The 22,944-nt window shown below is 59.4% G+C and overlaps 1 protein-coding gene and 1 long non-coding RNA gene across 2 annotated transcripts in view; one reads left to right on the top strand and one right to left on the bottom strand.

Moving 5' to 3' along the window:
- Positions 1-3,266, bottom strand: part of LOC122420900 — a 9,582-nt gene extending 6,316 nt beyond the window's left edge. The window contains exon 1 of the long non-coding RNA XR_006263404.1: positions 3,160-3,266. This is a non-coding gene — a long non-coding RNA (uncharacterized LOC122420900). The remainder of the gene's footprint in view (positions 1-3,159) is intronic.
- Positions 1,780-22,944, top strand: MMP15 (matrix metallopeptidase 15). The gene is made up of 10 exons (XM_043436473.1): positions 1,780-2,637; positions 13,932-14,080; positions 14,728-14,856; positions 16,157-16,464; positions 16,793-16,954; positions 17,851-18,104; positions 18,667-18,805; positions 19,698-19,848; positions 19,934-20,049; positions 21,034-22,944. The coding sequence occupies exons 1-10, from the start codon at positions 2,476-2,478 to the stop codon at positions 21,495-21,497; spliced, it is 2,034 nt and encodes a 677-aa protein (XP_043292408.1). The 5' UTR covers positions 1,780-2,475; the 3' UTR covers positions 21,498-22,944.

The raw sequence follows: 22,944 nt of genomic DNA, 5'->3' as shown, positions 1-22,944 counted from the left end.
AGAAAAGTGCTAAATTCCTTAAGTTGAAATATCTGGTTTGACTTAATTAACAATAATCTTTAGATGGTCAGACCACCTGCCCTGTTGCAAACTTCTATATAACCTGATCTCCCCCCCACACACACACACCCTCACACCACCTCCCTCCTCAGACCTGTTCTCTCAGGGTCACTTGAGACGCTGTCTCCCAGGCTTTAAGTCCTAAAAATTCCCACCAAATAAAACATAACTCTCAACTTTCAGGCTGTGATTATTTTTTAAGTTGACACTGCATAGCAACTAAGCCAGTCTGCCACAACTACTGACCCTGAGTGCTGCAACAACTGAAGCCTGCATGCTCAAGGCCCAGGAGCCACAACTACTGAGCCCTGCTGCAACTACTGAAGCCCATGCACCTAGAACCTGTGCTCTGCAATAACAGAAGCCACTGCAATGCGAAGCCTGTGCACCAAAACTGGAGAGTAGCCCCCAACCCCCTCCCCACTCCCCTCGCAAAATATAGAGAAAGCCAAGCAACAAGGATGCCCCAGTGCAACCCAAAAAATAAATTAAAAAAAAAAGATTAACCCCTCCCAATCCAATCTGAAGTGAAAAGAAGGCCATTAAAAAAAAAAAAAAAAAACAGTGCTCTTTGTCTTCACCTGGCAGGTCAGTGAACAGGGCTTTTCTGAAGCCCTGCCAGATCTCTGCGGATTTCCAGGTTGGGAGGCCTGCCGGCGACCCAGAGGGCTTACTCTACCGAAACCTGCCCTCAGGTAAAGCTCCCATTTCCGGGGCTGAGAGGCGGCTCCTGCAAGGCCTCCTCCCTACTGCCCTCCCGCAGGCGACATCACCTCCTGACCTGACGCCAGTCCGTCTGGTCAGGACTTCCCTTGGTCTGGAAGGTTCGGTCTGGAAGGTTACCTTTGTGAACCTTCCACACCAGGCCTCCCACCTCTAGCCTTCAGCAGCCAAACCAACCAGATCCTTAGATCGATCTTGGAATAGAAGTAAGTGAAAGTCATTCAGTCTTTGTAATCCCATGGACTGTAGCCCGCCAGGCTCCTGTGTCCCTGGAATTCTCCAGGCAGGAGTTCTGGAGTGGGTTGCCATGCCCTTCTCCAGGGGATCTCCCCTACCCAGGCATCGAGCCTGGGTCTCCCACATTGCAGGCAGATTCGTTACCATCTGAGCCACCAGGGACCTGCACTTTGAAGTCCGCTCTGCGGGCAGTTTTGCCCACCCGCCCAGCACCCTGTGGGGCTGCACTGTCTCATTTAGTCTGTACAAAATAATGTTTTTTGCCTGGACACCCAACGTGTGCTAGGCCTGGAGCCGGAAGCATATCTTAACTGCCCACCCCAGCCCTTCTCCCTGCGTTCCAGATAACGACTTGGCGGTTCAGAAAAGTTAAGTAACTCGCCCATCTCCATGCTGCACGTTTGTAGCCACCCAGGACGGCAACCTCATCTCTGTCGCAGGGCATCCAAGGTACCCAACGCCTCACTGGGCAACTGAGAAGAGTCCTGAAAGGGCCAGATACCCCGAGGCTTTTGAAAAGAGGCCTTAGGCCAACCAGTCTCTGGGTTTTATCTTTTTTTTTTTTTCCAGCCTAAGACCAGATACTTGGATCCCCTTCCAAGGCCCAGCTTCCTGACCTCTCTGCCTCAGTTTATCCCCACCCACACAGTAGGCGGGAGAAAGAGGCATCTTCTTTCCTCCTTGCCCCTCCCTCTGTGGGGCGGGCCGCTTTGGGGGGCGGTCAGTCGGGCTCCCCCAAAGCAAGGATGGGAGTGGCGGGGGCGGGCTGGAGAGGATTCCCGCCGTCCCGGAAGAGTAAAAGGGGCCGCCGGTCCCGCTCCACCGCCGGCACCTGCTACCTAGAAACCTCGGGCTGAGGTACCGCCCCCGGCCCCCGCCCGGGCCCGTCCGCCACTGGAGCGCTGGCCCTTTAAGAGCGGCGGTAGGGGATCGAGGGGAGGAGGGCCGGGAGCGCCGGGAGCGCCGGGAGCTGCGCGGAATTCGCCGGGAACCTCGGGCGCCGGCTCCCTGGCTAGCTCACTCGCTCCGACCCGCGCCCTGCGCCTCATTCTTAGGCTGCCCGGGGAACCGGGCCGGGTCGGACGCGGGGCGAGCAGGGTTCACCGGCGGGAGGCGCGCGCTCCCGGCAGCGCCTGCCCCCCAACATGGACAGAAGGAGCTGGGCGCGCAGGGCACGCCGCGGGATCGGGCGGCCGGAGCGCTGAGGCAGACAAAGGCTCCGGAGTTGCGCTTGCTCTCCGCCGGGCCCCGGGCGCCGAGGCTGCAGGACTCCGCGGCGGGCGGCTCCGGCCCGCCCTCTCCCTAGTGGGCCGGCTCCGCGCGCCCGGACCTGCCCGGCCCGCTTCTCCTCGGCCGTGGGAATTTGCCGAGGCTCGGGCGGGGAGCCAGGGAGCGTCGCAAGTTCCGAGCCGCGTGCGGGGACCCGGCGCCCGCAAGCGGGCGAGCCCCGCGGGCATGGGCAGCGACCGGAGCGCGCCCGGACGGCCGGGCTGGGCGGGCTGTCTCCTTGGCGGCCGGGAGGCGGCTGCGCGGCCGCAACTGCTGCCGCTGCTGCTGGTGCTTCTGAGCTGCCTGGGCCGCGGCTCAGCGGCGGAGGACGCCGAAGTCAATGCCGAGGTAAGGACCCTCGCCAGCCGCTTTGCCGGGGGTTGGAGAACTTGAGGCTGGGGGACTTGAGGGTGGGGAGGAAGCCACGCCCGCAGCTTGGAGCGTGGAGGGGAAGCGCGCAGAGATGAGCCCCTGTCCCGGAGTTGGGGGCGGGGAAGAAGGGGACCGAGCCAACTGACCCTCTCCAGCTGGCCCTTGGCGGTGCACCTCTTCACAAACCCTGGAGGGTGTAGGGCTTGAGCCCACTCTCTACTCCTCCAGCCCTGTCCTGGACACTGATCCTTCACAACCCGCCTCCCGGGAGCTGCTTCTGCGGCCCCCAGCCCCTGCTCCTCTCCCTTCCCTTCTGGACGCCCGATTCCTCGAGAGCCCTGCAGACGCGCGGTGACGTTCTTTGCTAACCGAGAGGGGGCTGCTCTGGGGACCGGGGTGGGGGTGGGGACCTTGAGCACAGCAGCAGCGCTCCCGCCTAAGAGTTTGGTGACACTGAGGCGCGTGCGGCGCGCTGGGGTAGGGGGAAGGGGTGCGAACCTCCGAGGCAGCCGATTAGGGTTGAGGGGGCGCTTTGGCGACTTTCTCGGACTCTTGCGCGCAAGTCGTGCCACCGCCAGATGGGATCAAGAGGGAAACCGGATCTCACCCGGCGCTTCCTCCACCGGCGCCCCTACGGCCAAGGCCCGGGTCTAGGAGGGTGGACTCCGAACATCTTTTCACCAGGAGCCCGCCTGACGTCCCTCTGGGGACTCATCTCTGGATCGGTCCAGTGTATAATGTATGATTAGGCGGGGCCTCCTGGCGTAGAGCTGAGTCCAGCCAGCGCCCCCGGCTCCACGGGGTCGCCGAACGCTGTCCTCCGGACTAGGGACAGTGAGGGGCACTAGCTCCACTGAGTCAGAGCAAAAGCGAAGATGTTTTTTCTCCGACACCTAAAACGCTGCTTCCTGCCCCAGAGAAGAGGTGAGGTTTGGGTGCCTGGTGGAAGAGACACCCTTCTCTGCACGTCCCTGGTAGGCTTGGGCCTCGGTGCCCTTGGGCCAGCCTGGAGCCTCCCGCAGCCAGGGTTACGGGCCTGAGTGCCGTTTCTATTTGCAGCCAGGCCGGTGCTCCCTCCCAGCACCGCACCCCCCTCCAACCCGCCCTGCCCCGCGGCTTCCCCACCTCCCCGGCTGCCTGGGAGTTTTTTCCGATAGAAGCTTGCCCTTCCCCGCCCTACTTTAATAAAAGCTCGGAGGAAGGGCAGGGAATTCCTCCCAGCTCAAGTTACACCTCCCAGCCAGTTCCCCACCTGCTCTGCCCTCCCTCTTTGGCCTGGCCAGGGAAAGCAGCAGGGAGCCAGGCCCTGGCAGGAGGCAGAGCCGGGAGCCCAGGCCATGCCCAGTCCAGCTCCACCACCCCGCCCCTGATTCAGACAGGCAGACAGGCAGGGGCTTATTTGAAGACTCCTGCTGGTGGGAAATGGCCCTCAGCCTGCCTCCAGGTACTGGCCAGAGAGTGCCATTTGCACCCACCTGCCACTCTCTGGAGTGGAATACCAAAGAATTGCAAGTCACAGACCCACCCCCCAGGAGTTTATAATCTACTTAGAAATGGCATCTCTGAACAGAAAGCAATCAGGGACCAAACTGGGATTTGGTAGCTAGGTATTGTGATTTGGCATCTTAGATGGATAGGAGCTGGGGCACTGGGACGTGTGGTCCGAGGGTCTTTGTTCTCTGCTTTGCTTCTGCTCCTCCATCACCCCGTCTTCTCCCAGCTGAGTGAGTACCTGCTGCCCAGGGTCTACACTGGGGGCTTCCCTGGGGGCTTTGATGGTAAGGAATCCACCTGCAATGCCAGAGACCCTGGTTCAATCCCTGGGTCGGGAAGATCCCCAGGAGAAGAGAATGGCAACCCACTCCAGTATTCTTGCCTGGAGAATTCCGTGGACAGAGGAGCCTTGCAGGCTACAGTCCATGGGGTTGCAAAGAGTGGGGCACAACTGAGCGACTAACACCTTTCACCTTTCAGGGTCTGCACTGGGGGCACAGACCATGGCCCTACACCAGTGTGGCACTGACTAGGGATTGACTGACCTGCAGCCCCTCTCCTCAGGGGAAACTTGGGTTGGGCTATTGCAGGAAGAAACTCTGGAAAGTACAGGGGACCCTTGAATGCTGGAAGCCAAGGGAGATGGGGGACTCAAGACGAGTGGGCTAGCTCAGATTCTAGAGTTGGGTTTCGGGTACAGGCTGTTGCTTCTTAGGGTCCCATCAAGTCTGGCCAGATCTGGGCCCACAGCCAGCCCATTTGCCCCGAGGCTATAGAAAAACTGTGCCAAGTCCAGGCTATCCAAGGACCAGCTTCAGAGATTCATGGGCCTGGCTACACCCTGTGTCCAGAGTCTCCATCCCTTGGAGAAGGGCTTTGGTCCTTGACCACAGCTCCAGACATTGGTTCAGGTCACGGCTAGGACTGTCTGAGCAGCTGAGTCAAGGCCAACCCCTCTGTCCCTCCCTCCCAGGGCAGAGTTTCATCAGGCTAAGGAATCAGGCAGTATACACCTGCAACCTGCCAGTCCCCAGCCTGGAGAGGGCTGTCTTTCTTGGGGAAGCCACAGCTGAGCCACTCTGCCCTGTCCCACTCCCTCCCTGGCTGTCCAGCCCCAGTCTGCAGCCTTTCTGCATAATCCAGGCCCTCCCTGCCTGACTGAGGTGCTACCTGCAGCTCCTGACCTCCTCGGCCTGAGAATCCAGGCCCCCCTTTCTGTCCTCCTATCTCTGGCTCCAGCACTTAGTCCACTTAAGTGCCTTTGGCTTTTCATCAGAGAAGCTTTGGTCTCTCCCCACCCCCTCCTCCTCCCCAGACACATCTCTAGGCCCTCAGCCCTCCTGCTCTGCCCCGGGGAGGTGACTCAGGCTGCCAGAGTTCACAGGTGTGGTGCCCCTGCCACTAAAACATGGGCACACCCACTTTCCCGGAGCAGACTCCTGGGTATCTTCCTTGCCCTTACCCAGCAGCTGAGGAGGAGAGCAGACAAAGGAGGGTAGGGGTCAGCTCGAATTCTGCCTTTGACCTTCAGGCTTCTGGTGTTCCAGTCTCTGTCCACACTTCCGTGCTGGCCCCTGGGGCCCCCTGGGTGTGCCCATATTAGTGCCCTGTCCTAACTGTGGAGCAGAAGCTGCAGGGGGCCCCCCATGCCCACCCTCAAGGAGAAGAGGTGTGATAGTGTGAGGGCCTTGTATTTGAGAACCTACAGAAGCTGAATCTTCTTTTCTTTCTGTGCTCTTATCAGTAGCAAGCCACTCTTCTCCATTCTTGTTTCAAAACCCAGGGAGAACTGGGCTGATGAGTGCTGCCAGGAACTCAGGATCTCATTGGGCCACGCCCTTTATGCCAAGTCCTTCTCCAGGGCCCTGTGTTTGGGCTGCCCTGGGGTCCAGTCAGTCTGCTGCCTCCTTGCAGAGAACAGCCCTGCATGTGCTCCGTGTCTGCGTCACAGACTTGCCTGCTCTGACCCCTGGACGCAGACTGCTTCGTTTGCATCCAAGGAGAGTGGGGAGGAAATAACCTAGAAACACACCCAGACACCCCTCCCCGCTGAAAGAAGACTTCCCCCAGAATCCCTCCAAATACTTCCTCCAAAATCCCTTACAATACTGCCCACATTCTCTAATACCAACTCAGAATAGCAAGACTGCCCGGCAAGGATAAACCTCTCCCCGTCAAGCACTGGGTTCTGGCCCCCCCTCCATGCCCTCCAGGTGTTCCCTGCCATGGACCCCTCTGCCCAGCTGACAGTTTGACTTCTGCCTGATGCCAGCTCAGCTGTGGTGGTCGTTGTGATGGCTGCAGCTTCCCACCTCTGATTAAAGTTGTTGCTATAGACTAAGTGAAGCCCCTCCCCTCCCTCCACCTACCCCTCACCGGCCTCAAATAATATGTTGAAACCTAACTTCCCCAAGATGATGATATTTGGAGGTGGGGGCCTCTATGAAGTGATTAGGTCATGAGGGCAGAGCCCTCTTGGGTGGGATTAGTGTTATAAAAACTGTCCGAGGGACTTCCCTGGTGTTCTACTGGTTAAGACTCCAGGCTTCCAATGCAGAGGGCATGGGTTTGATCCCTGGTCAGGAAACTAAGCTTCCCTGGTGGCTCAGTGATAAAGAATCCACCTGCCAATGCAGGAGATGCGGGTTCAATCCCTGGGTCGAGAAGATCCCCTGGAGAAGGAAATGGCAACCCAAACCCACTCCAGTATTCTTGCCTGGAGAATTTCATGGACAGAGGAATGTGGTGGGCTACAACCCATGGGGTTGCAAAAGAATCGAACATGACGTAACTAAGCAACAGTTGACTAAGATTCCACATGCCTCGCAGTGCAACTGAGATGTAAAAAGGTAAAATACAAAAACTGCTGGAGAAATCTCCCTTGCCCTTCCACACACAGCAAGAAGTTAGCAGCCAGACCTAAGCATGCTGTCGCTCTGAACTTGAATTTCTTACTTCCAGAACTGGGAAAAATAAATGTTGTTATGAGCCACCCAGCTTATGATATTTTTATTATGGCAGCCAGGATGGACTAAGGCAGTTGGCACCTTCAGTATCGTCCCAAGATTTATGTAGTTCACACAGCTGGCTCCTCAGGCAAGGGCCAAGCCCGGTGGCCAGCTCTGCCTTGGGCATGGAGAAGTGTTCTCTGGGTCAGCAGAAGCAGAGACGGCTCAGGGCTCTCTGCTTAGAGCTTCCTCCATCTCACAGAGGGCCCCAGGAGTCCGCAGATGAAGGTGAGGACCTGGCACCCTGTCAGCTGCTGAATACTCCAGGCCTGAGGCACACAGTAGGCGCTTTCTGACTGGACAAGCCTCGACTGAGTTAGGCTCACATGAGGCCATTCCCCAGCAGGACCGTGGTTTTAGGGATGCCTGAGTGCTTAGGGGAGTAGCACAGATTTTTGCAGCTGTTTTTTGGGCAAAAACAGCAGAGATGTACAACGTGGGCCTGGATCAGAGAGACAAAAAGGAACGCCTCTCACCAGCTCCCGTTTCCCTCATGGGATCAGCAGACAATGAACACGTACACCCAACTCAACCTCTGGGATCTGGACAGACAGACCCTGGGTCCCAGCCATTAGCCAGCCCTCAGAGATGCCCCCATGGCCCTGGAGGCTGGAGAGCAAGGTTTGGAGCTGCTCTCCAGGACTAACCCTTGAGCCTTGGACACCACCTTGTCCTCCCAGAAGCTACTGACCACCCCCACCCCCCAGGGGTGAGAGCCCAACATCATGTCCACTGTACTTGAGCATGGCGCCTGGTACATAGGAAGTGCTTACAAAATGGTGGCAAAATACAGTGAGAAGCAAATGGCATTTGCTGTTGGGCAAATCACTGGCCCCTTGGGCAAATCACTGGCCCCATCTGAGCCTCAGCGAGGTAACATGGTTAGAGATGGTTCCTTGGCATCACTGACTCAATGGACATGAGTCTGAGTGAACTCCGGGAGATAGTGAAGGACAGGGAGGCCTGATGTCATGTACTGCAGTCCATGGGGTCGCAGAGTCGGACTTAGCAACTAAGACAGACAGCCTGTTTCCTTGTCTCCAAAATGAGACTACTAGTAGTATCTACTGGATGGTGTTATTGGGGAAGTTCAGTGTGTTTGTATATGAAATAGCCAATGCTCCACACAGTGTCCCTCACACGGTGCCCAGGGGAGGACCAGGTGTTACTTTTGAGCACCTGCAACGTACTTGATTCCATCCTGGCCAGGGCCTACAGGTGTTCTGTAAGATTTTCACATTTAATCCTGAATTAGCTCTGTAAGTTTAGGTGCAGTCGTGACCCCACTATACAGAAGAGGAAGTGGAGACTATGAGAGAAATCACCCTTGATCCCGCAGCCTGGATGGTAGCAGAGCCGGTCAGTGTGGCTTGGAGCCTGAGCTCCCAGCTCCCGGCTGGGTGAAAGGCTGCAGGTCAGAGCCCAGGGTGTCATTTTTTGGAAGCTCCCTGGCCAGACTGGAGCCTGCTGGGCCAGAGCCAGGTGGGAAGGAGGGGATGGGGTGGGGCCAGGGCCGCCCTCAGCCACGTGAGCCTGGAGCCCTACCCCCACCTGTCCAGCCACACGGGCCAGGCCCACTGAGAAGACCACACCTACAGGGGGGTTTCCAGGTGGACGGCCCAGGCCTGGCCCTCAGCCAGCCCGGAACTGCCAGCCAACTGGGTCCTTCACCCCACCCCTGCCCGCCCACTGGCCAAAGGACCTGGCTGTTGTTTCTCCAGGTTAAGGAGTGCGGGGGTGGCCCCGGGGTAAAGAAGTGGCGTCCCCTTCCTTCCTGTTTCCCTGGTCAGACAGCCCCACCCCACCCGCTTTCCCTACCACCTGGAGCCCCATCCCCACCTACAGCTGTCCCATCTTGAGGGGTTAGATTTGAGCCCCAGAAAAGCAAATGTGTTCTCAAACCACTTGAATATAAACCTTGCTGCCTCTAAAGGAAGTAAATGGTCCACCAAGGACAGGGTGGCCTGGCTTGGGGCCCCCATAACTGGTCCCAGGACACCATGAAAGGTCTGTGTCCATTGCTGACGGGCCTGACAAGACGCCTTTTGTGCCTGTCTGGGCAATCCTGCCAGGGTCTGCCTGGCCTGCAGAGAAAGCGGGGTGACAGAAGCCCAGAGCTGAGCCAGGAGAGATCGCTCTTATCGTGTGGGGTCTGATAAGGCCGGGTGGGAGGGGGCTCCACTGATCTGAGCCTGGAGGAGCTGGCTGTGGGGCAGCTGAGGCTTGCCCCTACCCCCGCGACTGCTTAATGCACATTATTGATCTGGTGGCTCCTTCCCAGACACGCCCTCAGGATGGGGGAGGGCCTGCCTTGGCGAGGTCTCAGCAGTCCTGGGGAGCAGCCCTGCTGATGTGGCCCAGTGCCCAGATCCAGACGCCCATGGTGGGGAGGATTAGACTCCCTCCCCCAGTGCCCTCCCCAGCACTGTGCTGGGCACGATTCCCCAGATGGGCCAGAGCCCAGCATCCCCAGCCTCAGGCCAAGAGGAGCCGACAGTGCTGCCTCCGGGCTCCAGTTCTACCCACAGACCAGCTGTGTGACCCTGGGTGAGCCGGGCACCCTCTCTGAACCTTGCAGTCTGTGTAATGGGGATGGGCTACTTGTGAGCATTGAATGGGGTGATGAGAATTGACAGCCTGGCTCTAGCAGATTCTCAGCCCCCGGCTGCTATATTTATGGCCTCTCCTATAGGGCCAGGGGGTCAGGAATACCCCCATCCCCAGACTCTTGATGGCTCTACATCTCCTTGCCTGGGGCCAGCCACTCTCCTGAAGCTTCTGTCCATACTTATGGGGCGGGGTCTGGAGCTGGAGAAAGAAATGACTGAAAGAGCGGGTTAGTGGGGGCGATTCTCTGACAACAACCTCCCTCCCTGGGCTGCAGGAGGGGGCCTCGGGCTCTCCCTGTAGAACACTTCCCTGCCTCCCACTGGGCAGTGGTCCTCACGGACGGGGTCTCCCTACTCTGCTGTTTATGGACCTGCCTGAGCCTCAGTTTCCCCTTGTGAGAAACAGAACTTCACTGCTGGGTTCATCCCACCTGTGAGACGCAGATGACAGGAAGAGGAGTCCTGATGGAAGGGGGCGGGGGGCCGTGTTTATACCGCTAGGAGCAGCAGGGGCCTGAGCAAGCCTCTCCCCCACCTTGAGACCAGGGGTCTGTCGTGACTTTGGGAGTTGCTCCCCATTTTTGTCATGTGGCTGCAGGGCCCCTCAGGAGACTGGAGTCAGGGCAGTACCTGCCACACATCTGTGCCTTCCCCAGACCGTGCCCTTTTCCTCCCACCCCCAGGGCTCATGGCACTTAGAACAGCAGGGTGATGAGAAGCTTCCTCCTGGATACTGGTGGAGGCAGGGGTGGTGGGGGGAGCCCCAGCCCCGCGACTGGTGTAGACTGGTTGGTGCTTGGTCCGCTCTGAGCCCATTGCTTGCCAGTCAGGCATCTCCATCAGCTCCTTCGCCTTGTCATCCAGGGCCTCAGCTGCTCTGCCAAGGCCACTTCAGCCTAGTCCACTCAACATCACCAGTCCTCAGCCTCAGCTTTCTACCCAGGCAGTGGCCGAGAGACATTTGTCACTGGGGAGGCTTGGCTGATACCAAGGTGGAAGCTCTTGGCTTCCCTGGGACTCAAAGGGTGCCTGGCAGTGTGATGGAGGGTCCACAGGCACCCTTGGGCCTTTGGTGTCAGCCCCCAAGCTGCCCCAGTACTGAAGGGGCCCCTCTACCCCTTCCGCCCCGCCAGGCTCTGGACCTCTTCACTGCAGACAGGCCCGGCTCCCTCCTTTGCCCTCCTCCCCTCCCCAGGGCCCCAGCCACCCTCCCCCGCCTGCCCTGCCCTCCTGTCACTCGCCAGACACCACTAATCAGCCCCTTGGTGGCCTGTGATTGCGCTCCCCGGGATATTTTTACCTTATGCAAATAGGTGATGTAGAGGTGCCCTCGTCTGTCAGCTGCAGCCCCAGGCCCTCCCCCCACCTCCAGCCGGATTCCTCTCACTGTCAGAGCGAGCGAGCCAGCCTCACAACCTCTCCTTCTAGATCTCTCCAGGCTTCTTCAGGCAAACCGCGTCCATCAAGGGTGGTGGACGTCCCCCTCTCCAGACCTAACAGGAGCCCCAGGAAAGGTTTCTGTGCTTGGGAAGAAGGCTATGGAGGGTGCCCGGAACACTGCCAGGGTCTGGGAGCTAGAAGGAAGGGGCTGGAGGGGTGAGGGGGCTGCTGCAGGGCACTCCAGCCTCCCCCAGCTGCCCTGCACCCACCTGAGGCTGACTTGTCCCAACCTGGATCCTTCAGCCCGGTCGATAGAGGCAAAAGTCTGCTGTTCTAGGAACAACAGGGCAGTCCCCCACCCCCACCCAGCCTCTGTCATTAATAATACGTTTATTGAGGACTTTGCCTGCCCAGCACGGTGCCCAAGGCTCCTGTGGACATCCCCATTTCATCCTCTGGAAACCCATGAGAGGAAGCAGGTCCTGATACCACCCCCTTTACCGAGGCACAGGAGCACAAAGGGGGCTGACCAGGCTCTGTCCCCAGAGCCGTGGTGCTTTCTCAGCTCGGTGTCCTGTGACTGTCGCCCAGGGCCCTGCGAGCCCTCCAAGCTGAGGCTCGGCATCCTCGGCCTCTGGCCGTCTCCCCACTCTGCCCTTCTTGGCTCAGCCTCCACTCCCTCCAGCGGCAGCCTGGCATGGCTGAGCTGGGCTGTGTGGGCAGCCCGTCCGCTTCGGGGGCCTGGCCGGGTGCCAGGGTGGCACCGAGGGGAGCCAGTACCTGAGGAACTGGACGTGGCCCTGGTGGCAGACTGATGTGGGCGTGGCCCAGGCAGCTGACACGTGGCTGTCGGCCCACAGCAGCCTCTGTGTCCAGCCGCCATCTGCCCCGCGGGCCCTTGCTCTGCAGCCTCTGCCTTTCAGAGCCTCTCAGAGCAGATCCCCTCACTCTGGGGGTTTTCAGAGACTGAGGATAACAAGGAAAGCTTCAAAGGACACGCTTCCGTGTGGCCAAGGCCCACAGCAGTCCTCCCACAGTGGTCACCATGATCTCATCGCCTTGTGGGCACGAGGTGGGCAGGGCAGAGTCCCCTTTCTCAGCACCACTCAGCTTGGCTCACTGGGGGTCCCACCGTCGGGTTTCAACTGCAGTGGTCCTGTCTGCTCACAGACTCGCAGGTGTGAACTTCTCCTCTGCAGTGGGTCTCCCCGGGGAGATTGTAAGCCCCTGGAGGTCAGCCAGGGCCTCCTCCACGGCCTCCAGCTGGTGTGGTGCCTGGCACAGAGAGGGCACTCAGAAACATTTGGTAGGGTGGCTGGCTAGCTGGGTGGACAGACAGACAGACGGATAGATGGATGAAAAGACTTGCCCAAGGACTTCCCTGGTGGTGGAGTGGCTAAGACTCTGAACTCCCAATGCAGGGGGCCTGGGTTCGATCCCTGGTTAGGGAACTAGATCCCACATGCTGCAACCGAGTTTGCATGCTGCAACTAAAGATCTCACTTGTCGCAAGGAAGATCGAAGATCCCACATATGGCAATTAAGACCCAACACAGCCAAATAAATATACAATTTTTTGGATCTTTTTTTTATATATCAAAAAAGACTAGCCAAGCAAATTCTGAAGGGGATAGGCACCCCTACTGTGTCCCAGCCGCTCTTCCCAGGGCCGTCTCTCTCACATTGCACCCACCAGCAACCCTGTGGCTCCCCATCTTTCACATGAGGAAAGTCAGGCCCAGAGAGAACAGAGTTAGTGGCAGAGCAGAAACTGAACTTCAGGCCTCCAGTCCCACCCTGCTGGGCCTGGGTGGACTCCCTGAACCCATCTGCTCCCCTTTCAGAAGGCTTAAGGTCTGGTGAAAGTATTAGTTGCTCAGTTGTATCCGACTCTGCAATCCCATGGACTGTAGCCCGTCAGGCTTCCCTGTCCATGATTTCCCAGGTAAGAAAACTGGAGTGGGTTCCCTTCTCCAGGGGATCTTCCTGACCCAGGGATCAAATCCAGGTCTCCCACATTGCAGGCTGATTCTTTACCACCTGAGCCACCAGGGAAGCCCCACGGTTTTCCTACTAGGTGAGAACTCAAGAGGTTCTAAACCCCATAGGGGTCCCAGTGGTCTGCTTGGATGGTAGGGGACCCACCCCTGCAGGGGCCAGTGCAGTGATAAAGACGGTGACTATGGGCTATCGTCATGAACACAGCTTCCGTCCTCATGGGGGAGGACAAACGATAACCAACCAAGTGAAATACAGTGTATCAGATGGTGATAAGGGCAGGCAAGCAGGAGTGAGGGAGTACAGGGCACAGCAGGTGGGCGTGTTTTCTTTATTTGTCGGAGAATACCCCTCAAATAAGGGGAGGAAGCAGAGACCTGAAGACAGAGAGGGCGTGAGCCATGCAGAGGTCTGGGGAGAGCACTCCAGGCAGTAGGAACAGCAAGTGCAAAGGCCCGAGGCAAGAAGGAGCCCGGCTGGGCTGAATGATAGGAGTGAGGTCTGAGAGCCGACCTGGGGCCCAGTAGCTCCTGAAAGAATCAGCTTTTCCTCTGAGATGGGGAGTCTTTGTAGGATTCAAGGCAGAGGACTGATCAGACCCGGCCTTTTGTTCCAGCTCTTGTGTGAGAACAGACCACAGGAAGTGGAAGCAGGGAGAGTGGTCCAGAAGCCCACACTGGTGGGAGGTGATGGGGGTGGGAGGTGGTGGGAGGGAGACCGCACATGCTTGGAGGTCAGGATGCCAGGACCTGCTGACCAGGCCATGGCCTCTCCTTTGCAGAACTGGCTGCGGCTCTACGGCTACCTGCCCCAGCCCAGCCGTCACATGTCCACCATGCGCTCCGCCCAGATCCTGGCCTCGGCCCTGGCCGAGATGCAGCGCTTCTACGGGATCCCCGTCACGGGTGTGCTGGACGAAGAGACCAAGGCGTGAGTCCTTCCGTCAGGTCATTCCCAGACCCCACTGGCACCCGCCCTCCTTCCGGCCTGCTTTGTTGAAGGCTTGGCCTGTGGAGTTTTCCAGGAAAGGGTGGCCTAGATATGAGGTGGCAAAGGGTTTGATCCTCCATGCTAGCTCTCATTGGTTGGGAGGGACCGCTGCTGTCTTGTGTTGAGAAAGCTCCTGAGGCCGAAACTCAGCTCAGCAGCAAGGAGCACAGGATTGATTAGTGATGTCTGCCACAGGCTTGGGAATGGGAGGTGCTGTGATTGCCTAGTTAGGCCTTGCTCTGGGTCTGACAGATGCTGTGACCCAGAGCCACATTCTTGATGAGCACTCAGAGCAGAAGGTATCAGGGATAAAAGGCCTCAGGGTAACTCACCTCCCGTTCCCGGGCATACTGGTAACAGGGGCTCTCCTTTGCAGAGCCTCTCCTAGGCGCCCAGTCTTGCAGTACCAGGTCATCATACCATTTTCCCGAGGAGGAGCTCAAAACTTAGGAAGAGTCTTCTCACTGCCGCTGCCCTCATAATAGGTGCAGCTGGAGGCCGGTGGCTGGAGGGTGGGAGATGGTGGACTGCCTGGAAGAGGCAGTGCCCAGCAGCAGGTGTGTTGAGAGGAGGCTTTGTGCTCCCAGGTGGATGAAGCGGCCCCGCTGTGGGGTGCCAGACCAGTTTGGGGTACGTGTGAAAGCCAACCTGAGGCGGCGGAGGAAGCGCTACGCCCTCACAGGAAGGAAGTGGAACAACCACCACCTTACTTTCAGGTAGAGACTCCAGCTGTCCAGGGTGGCATCCCCTCAGGGCATGTTCCTGAAGTGCTGGGACCTCTCCTTCCCTGGGCTGAGGCCGCAGGCTTCCCAGTGGGCTTGTCTGGAAGGCTTCCTTTCCCAGCAGCCCACTGCAGGGTGCCTGGCCTCCCCATCTAATCCCACCCCCATGCTGATTAGATCGGCCCCTCCCCCACTGCAGTCTCCCTCGAGAGAAGGCTGGGACCCTTTGAACAATGCTCTGTCCTCCTTTCCTCCCTCCCAGCACCCACCAGCAGCCGAGGGCTGGCCTCACCCACCCAGGTGGGCTCTTACACCGGTGAGAACTGGAGGCTTTGGGGGTGTGAAGGATAAGGGAGGCCCTGGAGCATCTGGGCAGTCCAGCATCTGCCCAGGGGGGATCTGTGCACCAAGTCACCCGCACAAACCCTGCTTCAAATACCCCTCCTTCCTTTCCGCCAAGTTATTTGGCAAGAAACCCCCCTGAGCCTTGAGCTGTATGCAGTCCTCAAGGGTCCCCCTGCCCGTTCCAATCCAGCCACGACCCCACCCTCAGCTCCATCTCCTGAGGAAGTGCAGCTCCTAAGGTCCTAAGGGACCCAGGCCACCAGAGTGAACTCACGATCCATGAGCTGATTCATGACCTCTGACGGAGCTCTGCCCAGCACACAGATGCTTAATCTGCTTTAAGTGGGCAATTACAGGCCTCACCACGCTTTTATCATGTGGAGGCACATGTTCTACGTGAGTTAAGCCATTGAATCCTCCCAGGGACTCCATGATGAAAGTGCTGCCCTCCTTTTCCCATTTTACAGATGAGGAAGCTAAAACTCAGAGAGACTTAAGTTGCTTGCCCAAGGTTACCCAGAAAGTGTTAGAGCCCAGCCTTGAACCTGATTCAGCCTGACTTTGGAGCCCAACATTCAGAACCACTTGGCCTGTGTTTCCCAAACCTCAGACATTTGCATCCCACTTTCTAGGTCTTTCTCTTGGCTCTATAGCACCTATACTTTTAATTACTTAATGTTTTCTTAAAATAAGCGTATTTGGCAAAATGCAACCTTATTCAGTGATATCCTAATGAATTCCTGGGCTTGACAAATTAGTTCTTTTTTTTTTTCAAATTCACATCAGAGTAAATTAACGGTAGGTATTGATGAGCATTGTCCATGAACCAGCTCAGATGCTATGCCCTTTCCTTGAGACCGTGTGTCCCCGCCCCCAACCCAGTGGATGCTAGTAATGGACCGCAGCCCCAGCCATGGGCTCACTCATATGTCTTCCCACCCGCCTGCAGCATCCAGAACTACACAGAGAAGCTAGGCTGGTACCACTCGCTGGAGGCGGTGCGCCGGGCCTTCCGTGTGTGGGAGCAGGCCACGCCCCTGGTCTTCCAGGAGGTGCCTTATGAGGACATCCGGCTGCGGCGGCAGAAGGAGGCGGACATCATGGTACTCTTTGCCTCTGGTTTCCATGGCGACAGCTCACCATTTGATGGCACAGGTGGCTTTCTGGCCCACGCCTATTTCCCTGGGCCTGGTTTGGGCGGGGACACCCATTTTGATGCAGATGAGCCCTGGACCTTCTCCAGCACTGACCTGCATGGTGAGCACCTCTGGTCAGGGTGACGACATGGGTGAGGGCTGGGGAGGGTAGAGCTGGGGGCTGGGAGGGGAGAGCATCCCCCATGCAGTTCTTGGGAGCATTGATTCTTGGTCTCAGTGTGCTGTCCATCATCTCCAAGGGGGGTGCTAGGGAAAGGAAGGGATTGGTGTACCCATTTTCCAGATGGGAAAGATAGAGGCTCAGAAGTCAGAGTGGCTCAACTTCTGAGAGTAAAGCATGGGCAGGCTCTTTGGGCCCCTCCACCCATAAAGTGGGGTGTCCAGGTCCTGGGCCAGGCCAGAGCTGACCCCGCTGCCCGCCATGACAGGAAACAGCCTCTTCCTGGTAGCAGTGCACGAGCTGGGCCATGCACTGGGGCTGGAGCACTCGAGCAACCCCAGCGCCATCATGGCACCATTCTACCAGTGGATGGACATCGACAACTTCCAGCTGCCCGAAGACGACCTTCGGGGCATTCAGCAGCTCTACGGTGAGTGGGTGGTAGTGGGGGACAGGGGGCTCTGCATGCCTGTTCTCAGCTCCCAGCCCCATGAAGCATCGGGACCACGGCCACACCCATTTTGTAGATGAGGAAACTGAGGCCCAGAGAGAATTAGCGATGGTCCAAGTCATCCAGTCAATAGAGGATGGTTCTAGAGACCAGTCCAGGGCTGGCTGACTCCAGGCCCAGGCCCTCACCCAGAGCTTCCATGGTGGCTCCAGGGGACACAGGTGGCCCCAGGGCCCCTTACTGCCCCCATTTTCCTCCTCACCCTGAGGGATATTCTTATGAGACCCAGGGTGTCCCTGGGGTCCCTGTTCCTCCCACCGTCACACCCAGCCCAAGCGTTCCCACTGAGGCTCTCCTCTGAGCAGTGCTGGTTTATCACTTCCCAGCTCCTTAGAGGCAGGTAGCACCCCCACCCCCAACCCCCCACCAAGGAAGCCCCCAGTGGGGAGGTCTCTGGGGGCCAGTTCAGGGGGTCAGTGCCCACCCCGAGCCCTCGCTGTGTTCCCAGCCACCTGGGAACCACATTCTTCCCTCCACTTGTGTCTACTGCTTATGGAGCCTCCATTGGAACCGGCCAGCCTCCTTAGAGGAGCATCCCCAAGGGGAAGTGCAGCCAGGGGTGGCCTTAGGGCACAGTGACTCTAGCCCAGGGTGGGGAGGTCAACGAAGGGGCTGCATGGAAGAGACTGGAGGTCCCCCCGAGCGATGGTGGTGTGGGGAGGGGTCTGCTGTGGTCAGATAGGGCCTCTCACGTGGGTGGGCTGCCCATGGGGCACAGGTCTCCCCAGGTGGCCAAGGTTCCGAGTAGGAGAAGCTGGCATCCTGGCTGGGTTCTGGGGTTACCCTCTTCACTTCCCCCTCCCGCCCCTCTGCAGGCACCCCGGATGGCCAGCCACAGCCCACCCAACCTCTTCCCACTGTGACCCCCCGGCGGCCTGGCCGGCCAGACCACCGGCCCCCCAGACCCCCTCAGCCACCTCCCCCGGGTGGGAAACCGGAGCGGCCTCCAAAGCCAGGCCCCCCACCCCAACCCCGCGCCACGGAGCGGCCCGACCAGTATGGCCCCAACATCTGCGACGGGGACTTCGACACGGTGGCCATGCTGCGGGGGGAGATGTTCGTGTTCAAGGTCTGGCCCCCGCCTGCTCAAGCCCCCCCCAGCCCCTTGGCCCAGGCTCAGAGCAGAGAGCTCCCTCCCACTTCCCCCACCAGACTCTTGCCCCACCACCACCCCCCTCACTAAGCGGCCCCTGGGGAGCCATCAGACCCTAGACCAAGAAGAAAACAGCCCGAGGGACAAGAGACTTGCCTGAAGTCATACAATAAGCCTAGGGCCCGCACCCACCTGGGGCTCTCTCTCTCCTTGTGCCCCACCCCCCCAAGACCCCCTGCACCAGACTCTCCCAGGCAAGGGGAGTTGTCCACGTCATCACTGAGTAAAGGTTATGCTGGAAACCAAACCCAGAGCTGGCTGACTCCAGGGCCTGGCCCTTACTGGCCCTCACCCAGAGCTTCCATGGTGGCCCCAGGGCCCCTCACTGCCCCCTTTTTGCCCCAGTCTGAACATGTTATTAGACCAAGGGTGTTCCTGGGCTCCCAGGACCCCACTCTTCTCACACAACCCAAGCGTGTCCTGCTGGGAGGGGTGGGGGGGCCCCCATGCCGTCCACTCACCCCCACGCCCTCCCCAGGGCCGCTGGTTCTGGCGGGTGCGGCACAACCGCGTCCTGGACAACTATCCCATGCCCATCGGGCACTTCTGGCGGGGCCTGCCTAGCGACATCAGTGCCGCCTACGAGCGCCAGGACGGGCGTTTCGTCTTTTTCAAAGGTGAGTTGGGGCAGGTGGGAGGGAGGGGGCTGGGCAGCCTTCCTGCCCTCCCCTCTGGCCTGACCTCTGACCCAGCTGGGCCTGAGAGAGGATGGAAAGGAAGGACCGCATGCACATCTCGTCCTGTCGCCCACTGCGGGCTTACTCAGGGGGACCCGATCCTGGCAGCAGGGCAGGGGTGGGGTGGGGGGTAGACAGAGACCAGAGGCCCGGGGGGCAGAGGCGAACTGAGGGCAAGTGTCCCCCTTCTGCAGCACAGGGGCCCCGCCCCATCACCTTCCTTCCTTGTGTCCTAGGCCTCTTCCTTGCCCCTTCCTCATATGAGCGGGTCCCCGAGCCCACTCTGGGGAGTGTCCTCGGTCTGTCTACAGAGACAGTGGAGCTCCCTCCCCCCAGCCCCCACTCTGGGGCCTGCCCTCCAGGAAGGGGGCAGCACCCCTGGCCTGAGTCTCAACCAGGCAGAAACTCCTGAAGGACCAGGCTGGGCTCACACTAAAAGGGAGGAGCCTGGGCTGTGTACTGGGGGGCCCCAGGGACACAGCCCCCAGATCCAGAGGCCAGGCCTTTTCCCTCTCTCTGTGTAAGAACTGTGTGGGGACAGTGGATGTTCGAATAGGATCGGAGGCGCGTGTGTACTGCGATTGAGTGTGTGGTGTGTGTGCTGTTGTGAGCTGGCAATGTGTATACACATAAATGGGTGCATTACAGGTGTCCCTGAGTGCCACATGCGTGTGATGCGAGTGTGAGTTGTCTTGGGTGTGGAGTGTCAGTGCTTGTTCTGTGTACCAGATGTGAGTGTGTATGTGTGCGTGGTGAGTGTAGCAGTGAATGGGAACAGATTTGGGGACCCAGATTCTCACTACCCATGCCCTCCCCCCAACCCCTCCCGCAGGCGACCGCTACTGGCTCTTCCGAGAAGCAAACCTGGAGCCGGGTTACCCACAGCCGCTGACCAGCTATGGCGTGGGCATCCCCTACGACCGCATCGACACGGCCATCTGGTGGGAGCCCACAGGTCACACCTTCTTCTTCCAAGAGGATAGGTGAGTGCCCCTCCGCTAAGGGGGAAAGACCCCCATCCTCAGGCCCTCCCAGAAAGAACCCACAACTTGGTGCTTCTGGCCACAGGTATTGGCGCTTCAATGAGGAAACGCAGCATGGAGACCCCGGCTACCCCAAGCCCATCAGCGTGTGGCAGGGGATCCCCGCCTCCCCTAAAGGGGCCTTCCTGAGCAACGATGCAGGTACCAGGGCCAGCCCCCGCCCAGCCTGCCCAACACCCACATCCCCCTGCCTCCACACACATGGGACAGGGCTTGCCTGCGGTCTCCAGCATCAAGATGGCAGGCACAGGGGGCCCAGCTGGGCCAGGCGACCATTGACACCATTTACCAAAGCCAAAGAGTGCTTGAGTAAGGGGCCCCAAATCCCACAGTGAGGAAGTGGTGGAGTCAGGAGTCCAGCCTGTGTCCAGAACTGGTACTCAGAGCTGCCCTGCTCCCCGCAGAGCCTTGAGCCCGGCGGGGTTGTAGGGTGAGCTTGGGCTCAGAGCCTCAGGAGCAAGAGTCCTCCCAGGGAACCCCCCTTACCTGCCTAGCAGGAAAGCCTGATCTCTGTCATGATAACTGAGCAACAGGGACTTGTGGCTTTTATTTCTCCATCGGGGTCTCTGGTGAGTTTCAGAATGCCCATCAGCCTTCAGGTTCTCAGGGGCTCTGGGGAGACCCGGCTGGCTTTGCTAATGTTCAGGCGGGTCACATGGCTTCCATGCACGGTGGCTTCACTCTGTGGCTGCTGTGACCTCATTGTGCTCCGCTGAGCAGGGACACATCTAGTGGCTCAAACCTGGTCCTTCCTGGGGTTTAAAGGATGTAGACAGAGTGCCCTGGACCAGAGATCTGGTCCAAGGGGGCATCAGGCTCCACTCCGGGTATGACTGTGTGGCCTTGAGCAAGACACAGTCCTCTCCAGTGTAGGCAGAAGCCAGACTGGATCCCCTGACTCTAGCCCCCGACCCAGCGGGCTCTAGGACCCCTCTCTGCACCGCCCTGGTCAGTGTCAGCCCAGCCAGAAAGCATGGACAGATTTCAAAATGCCCAGGGAAGCCAGTGAGAAAGAGGGCGTTTTAAAGCCGGGGCCCCTTCAGCTCTCCCCGGTTCTCTTCGAGGGTCTCTGGCCAGCGGGGAGCCCCCAGCTAACGCTCCTCTGGCCTGCTTTGCCCCCTGCAGCCTACACCTACTTCTACAAGGGCACCAAATACTGGAAGTTTGACAACGAGCGCCTGCGAATGGAGCCCGGCTACCCCAAGTCCATCCTGCGGGACTTCATGGGCTGCCAAGAGCACGTGGAGCCGGGGCCCCGCTGGCCCGACGTGGCCCGTCCACCCTTCAACCCCGACGGGGGTGCAGAGCCCGGGGCGGGCGGTGACAGCGAGGAGGGCGAGGAGGGCGGCGAGGCGGGCCCCGGCGGCGGTGGCGGCAGCGAGGCAGGGCCGGACGCGGATGGGGGCAGCCGCGTGGTGGTGCAGATGGAGGAAGTCACGCGGACGGTGAACATGGTCATGGTGTTGGTGCCCCCTGTGCTGCTGCTGCTCTGCATCCTGGGCCTCACCTACGCCCTGGTGCAGATGCAGCGCAAGGGCGCGCCCCGCATGCTCCTCTACTGCAAGCGCTCTCTGCAGGAGTGGGTCTGACCCTCGGCGCCAGACCCTCCCACTCCCCACGGTGCTAAGGGGCCAGGCTGGCCGCGCCTGTGGTTCTGAGATGGCTCCTGGGGCCTTTCGTCTGGAGCCTTCGGTGGCTCCTCAGCCCCCCGGTGGGGGTCCCTCCAGGCCCGCTGACATCCCTGCCAGCCCCGCCCCCTTGTTTATTTATGCCCAGGTTTTTTTTTTTTTTGCACACTAATTAAGCATTTCTTCCTACTTGCCTGACCGGGGCGGTCCCTCAGGGCAGGGGCTTAGAGGTTTCTCAATATACTTCTGCACCAGACAGGAAGTTAGGCTCCCATCCACCCCTGGCTTAGCCAGAGGAGCAGTGGGTCCGAAGGCCCTGTTGGAAGAGTGGTCCAAGGGCTGCTGGGTTGGTCTCCACCCTGAGCACCCGGGTCAAAGCCGAGGGCTCATGTTGGTTTTAGAGCTTGGTGGGGCCTGACTGGTCTCCAGCCCCCGAGTCTCAGAAAGAGCTTCCACCTGGTGGCAGCCTCAGGCCAAAGGGGGCGGGGAGGGGAGGGGGCCCGCTGATCGAGAGTCCTGTTGAGGTTTGGTTGCGTCCCAGCCCACTTCTAATAACCCCAGCAGTCGGGATTCCTTAGGCCCAAGAACCCTGCTCGCACCTGGCCAGCCCAGGGCCAGCAGCCCCCAGCTCCCCTGTACCTCCTCCCCTCTCGGGAGAAGGGGCCCTGGGCCTGCCTTACCAAGGACCAAAGCGGGTCTGCCAAGGCCCCTCCCCCAAGGGTAGCGCCAACCACGCCCCCCCGGGGGCTGGGCTTCCAGACTCCCGCCCACTCTCTCAGCTCTGAACTGCGACTCAATTGGGTTCTTTCCAGAAACATCCTCCCTCCCTCTGTCACCCCCCACCACCACCCTCAGGGGTCTCAGAAGCCCCAGCCTCAGGCTCAGCTGCCAGTGTCCTAGCTCCCCCGGGAGAGAGGGGGTAATGGGTGCTCAGGCCAGGGTTGTAGATGTCCAGAGATGCATGCCCACCAGGCTTTAGGGGTTCCTGCCTCCCAGCTCACTGTCCCCCAGGGACACTGGTGGGGTGGCATGGTGGCCAGCAGCTCATCCTCTCTCAGACTATGGGACAGGACTGTGGACCCCCCAGAGGAGCCCACTGTAGCCTGGGGCCGCCCCCAATCTTGGGTTCAACCCTGTGGATGGAGGTGATTCTGCCCTCTTTTCCTCCCTGAAGCAAGCAGGAGGCGAGGCTGCCGTGGGAAATGGTACTGTAGAGCCGGCCTGCCGCCCGGAATCCCTGAGGCCCCTGGGGCAAGGAGCCCCTCATGGACTGGCCCCCAGTGCGGGTCCAGCAGCGTCCTCCCCACCTCCATCCTCAGAACCACCGGAGAGCCAGCTGAGGGGGGTGGGGAGGGGGTCAGTGTCTGTCTGTAAATAATCTGCACTGATTAAATCATATGGCCGGCGA

The sequence above is a fragment of the Cervus canadensis genome, chromosome 18 (genome assembly GCF_019320065.1).
Source record: "Cervus canadensis isolate Bull #8, Minnesota chromosome 18, ASM1932006v1, whole genome shotgun sequence".
Taxonomy (NCBI): domain Eukaryota; kingdom Metazoa; phylum Chordata; class Mammalia; order Artiodactyla; family Cervidae; genus Cervus; species Cervus canadensis.
Note: the sequence above shows the minus strand (reverse complement) of the source record. Positions and strands in the feature narration are given on the sequence as shown.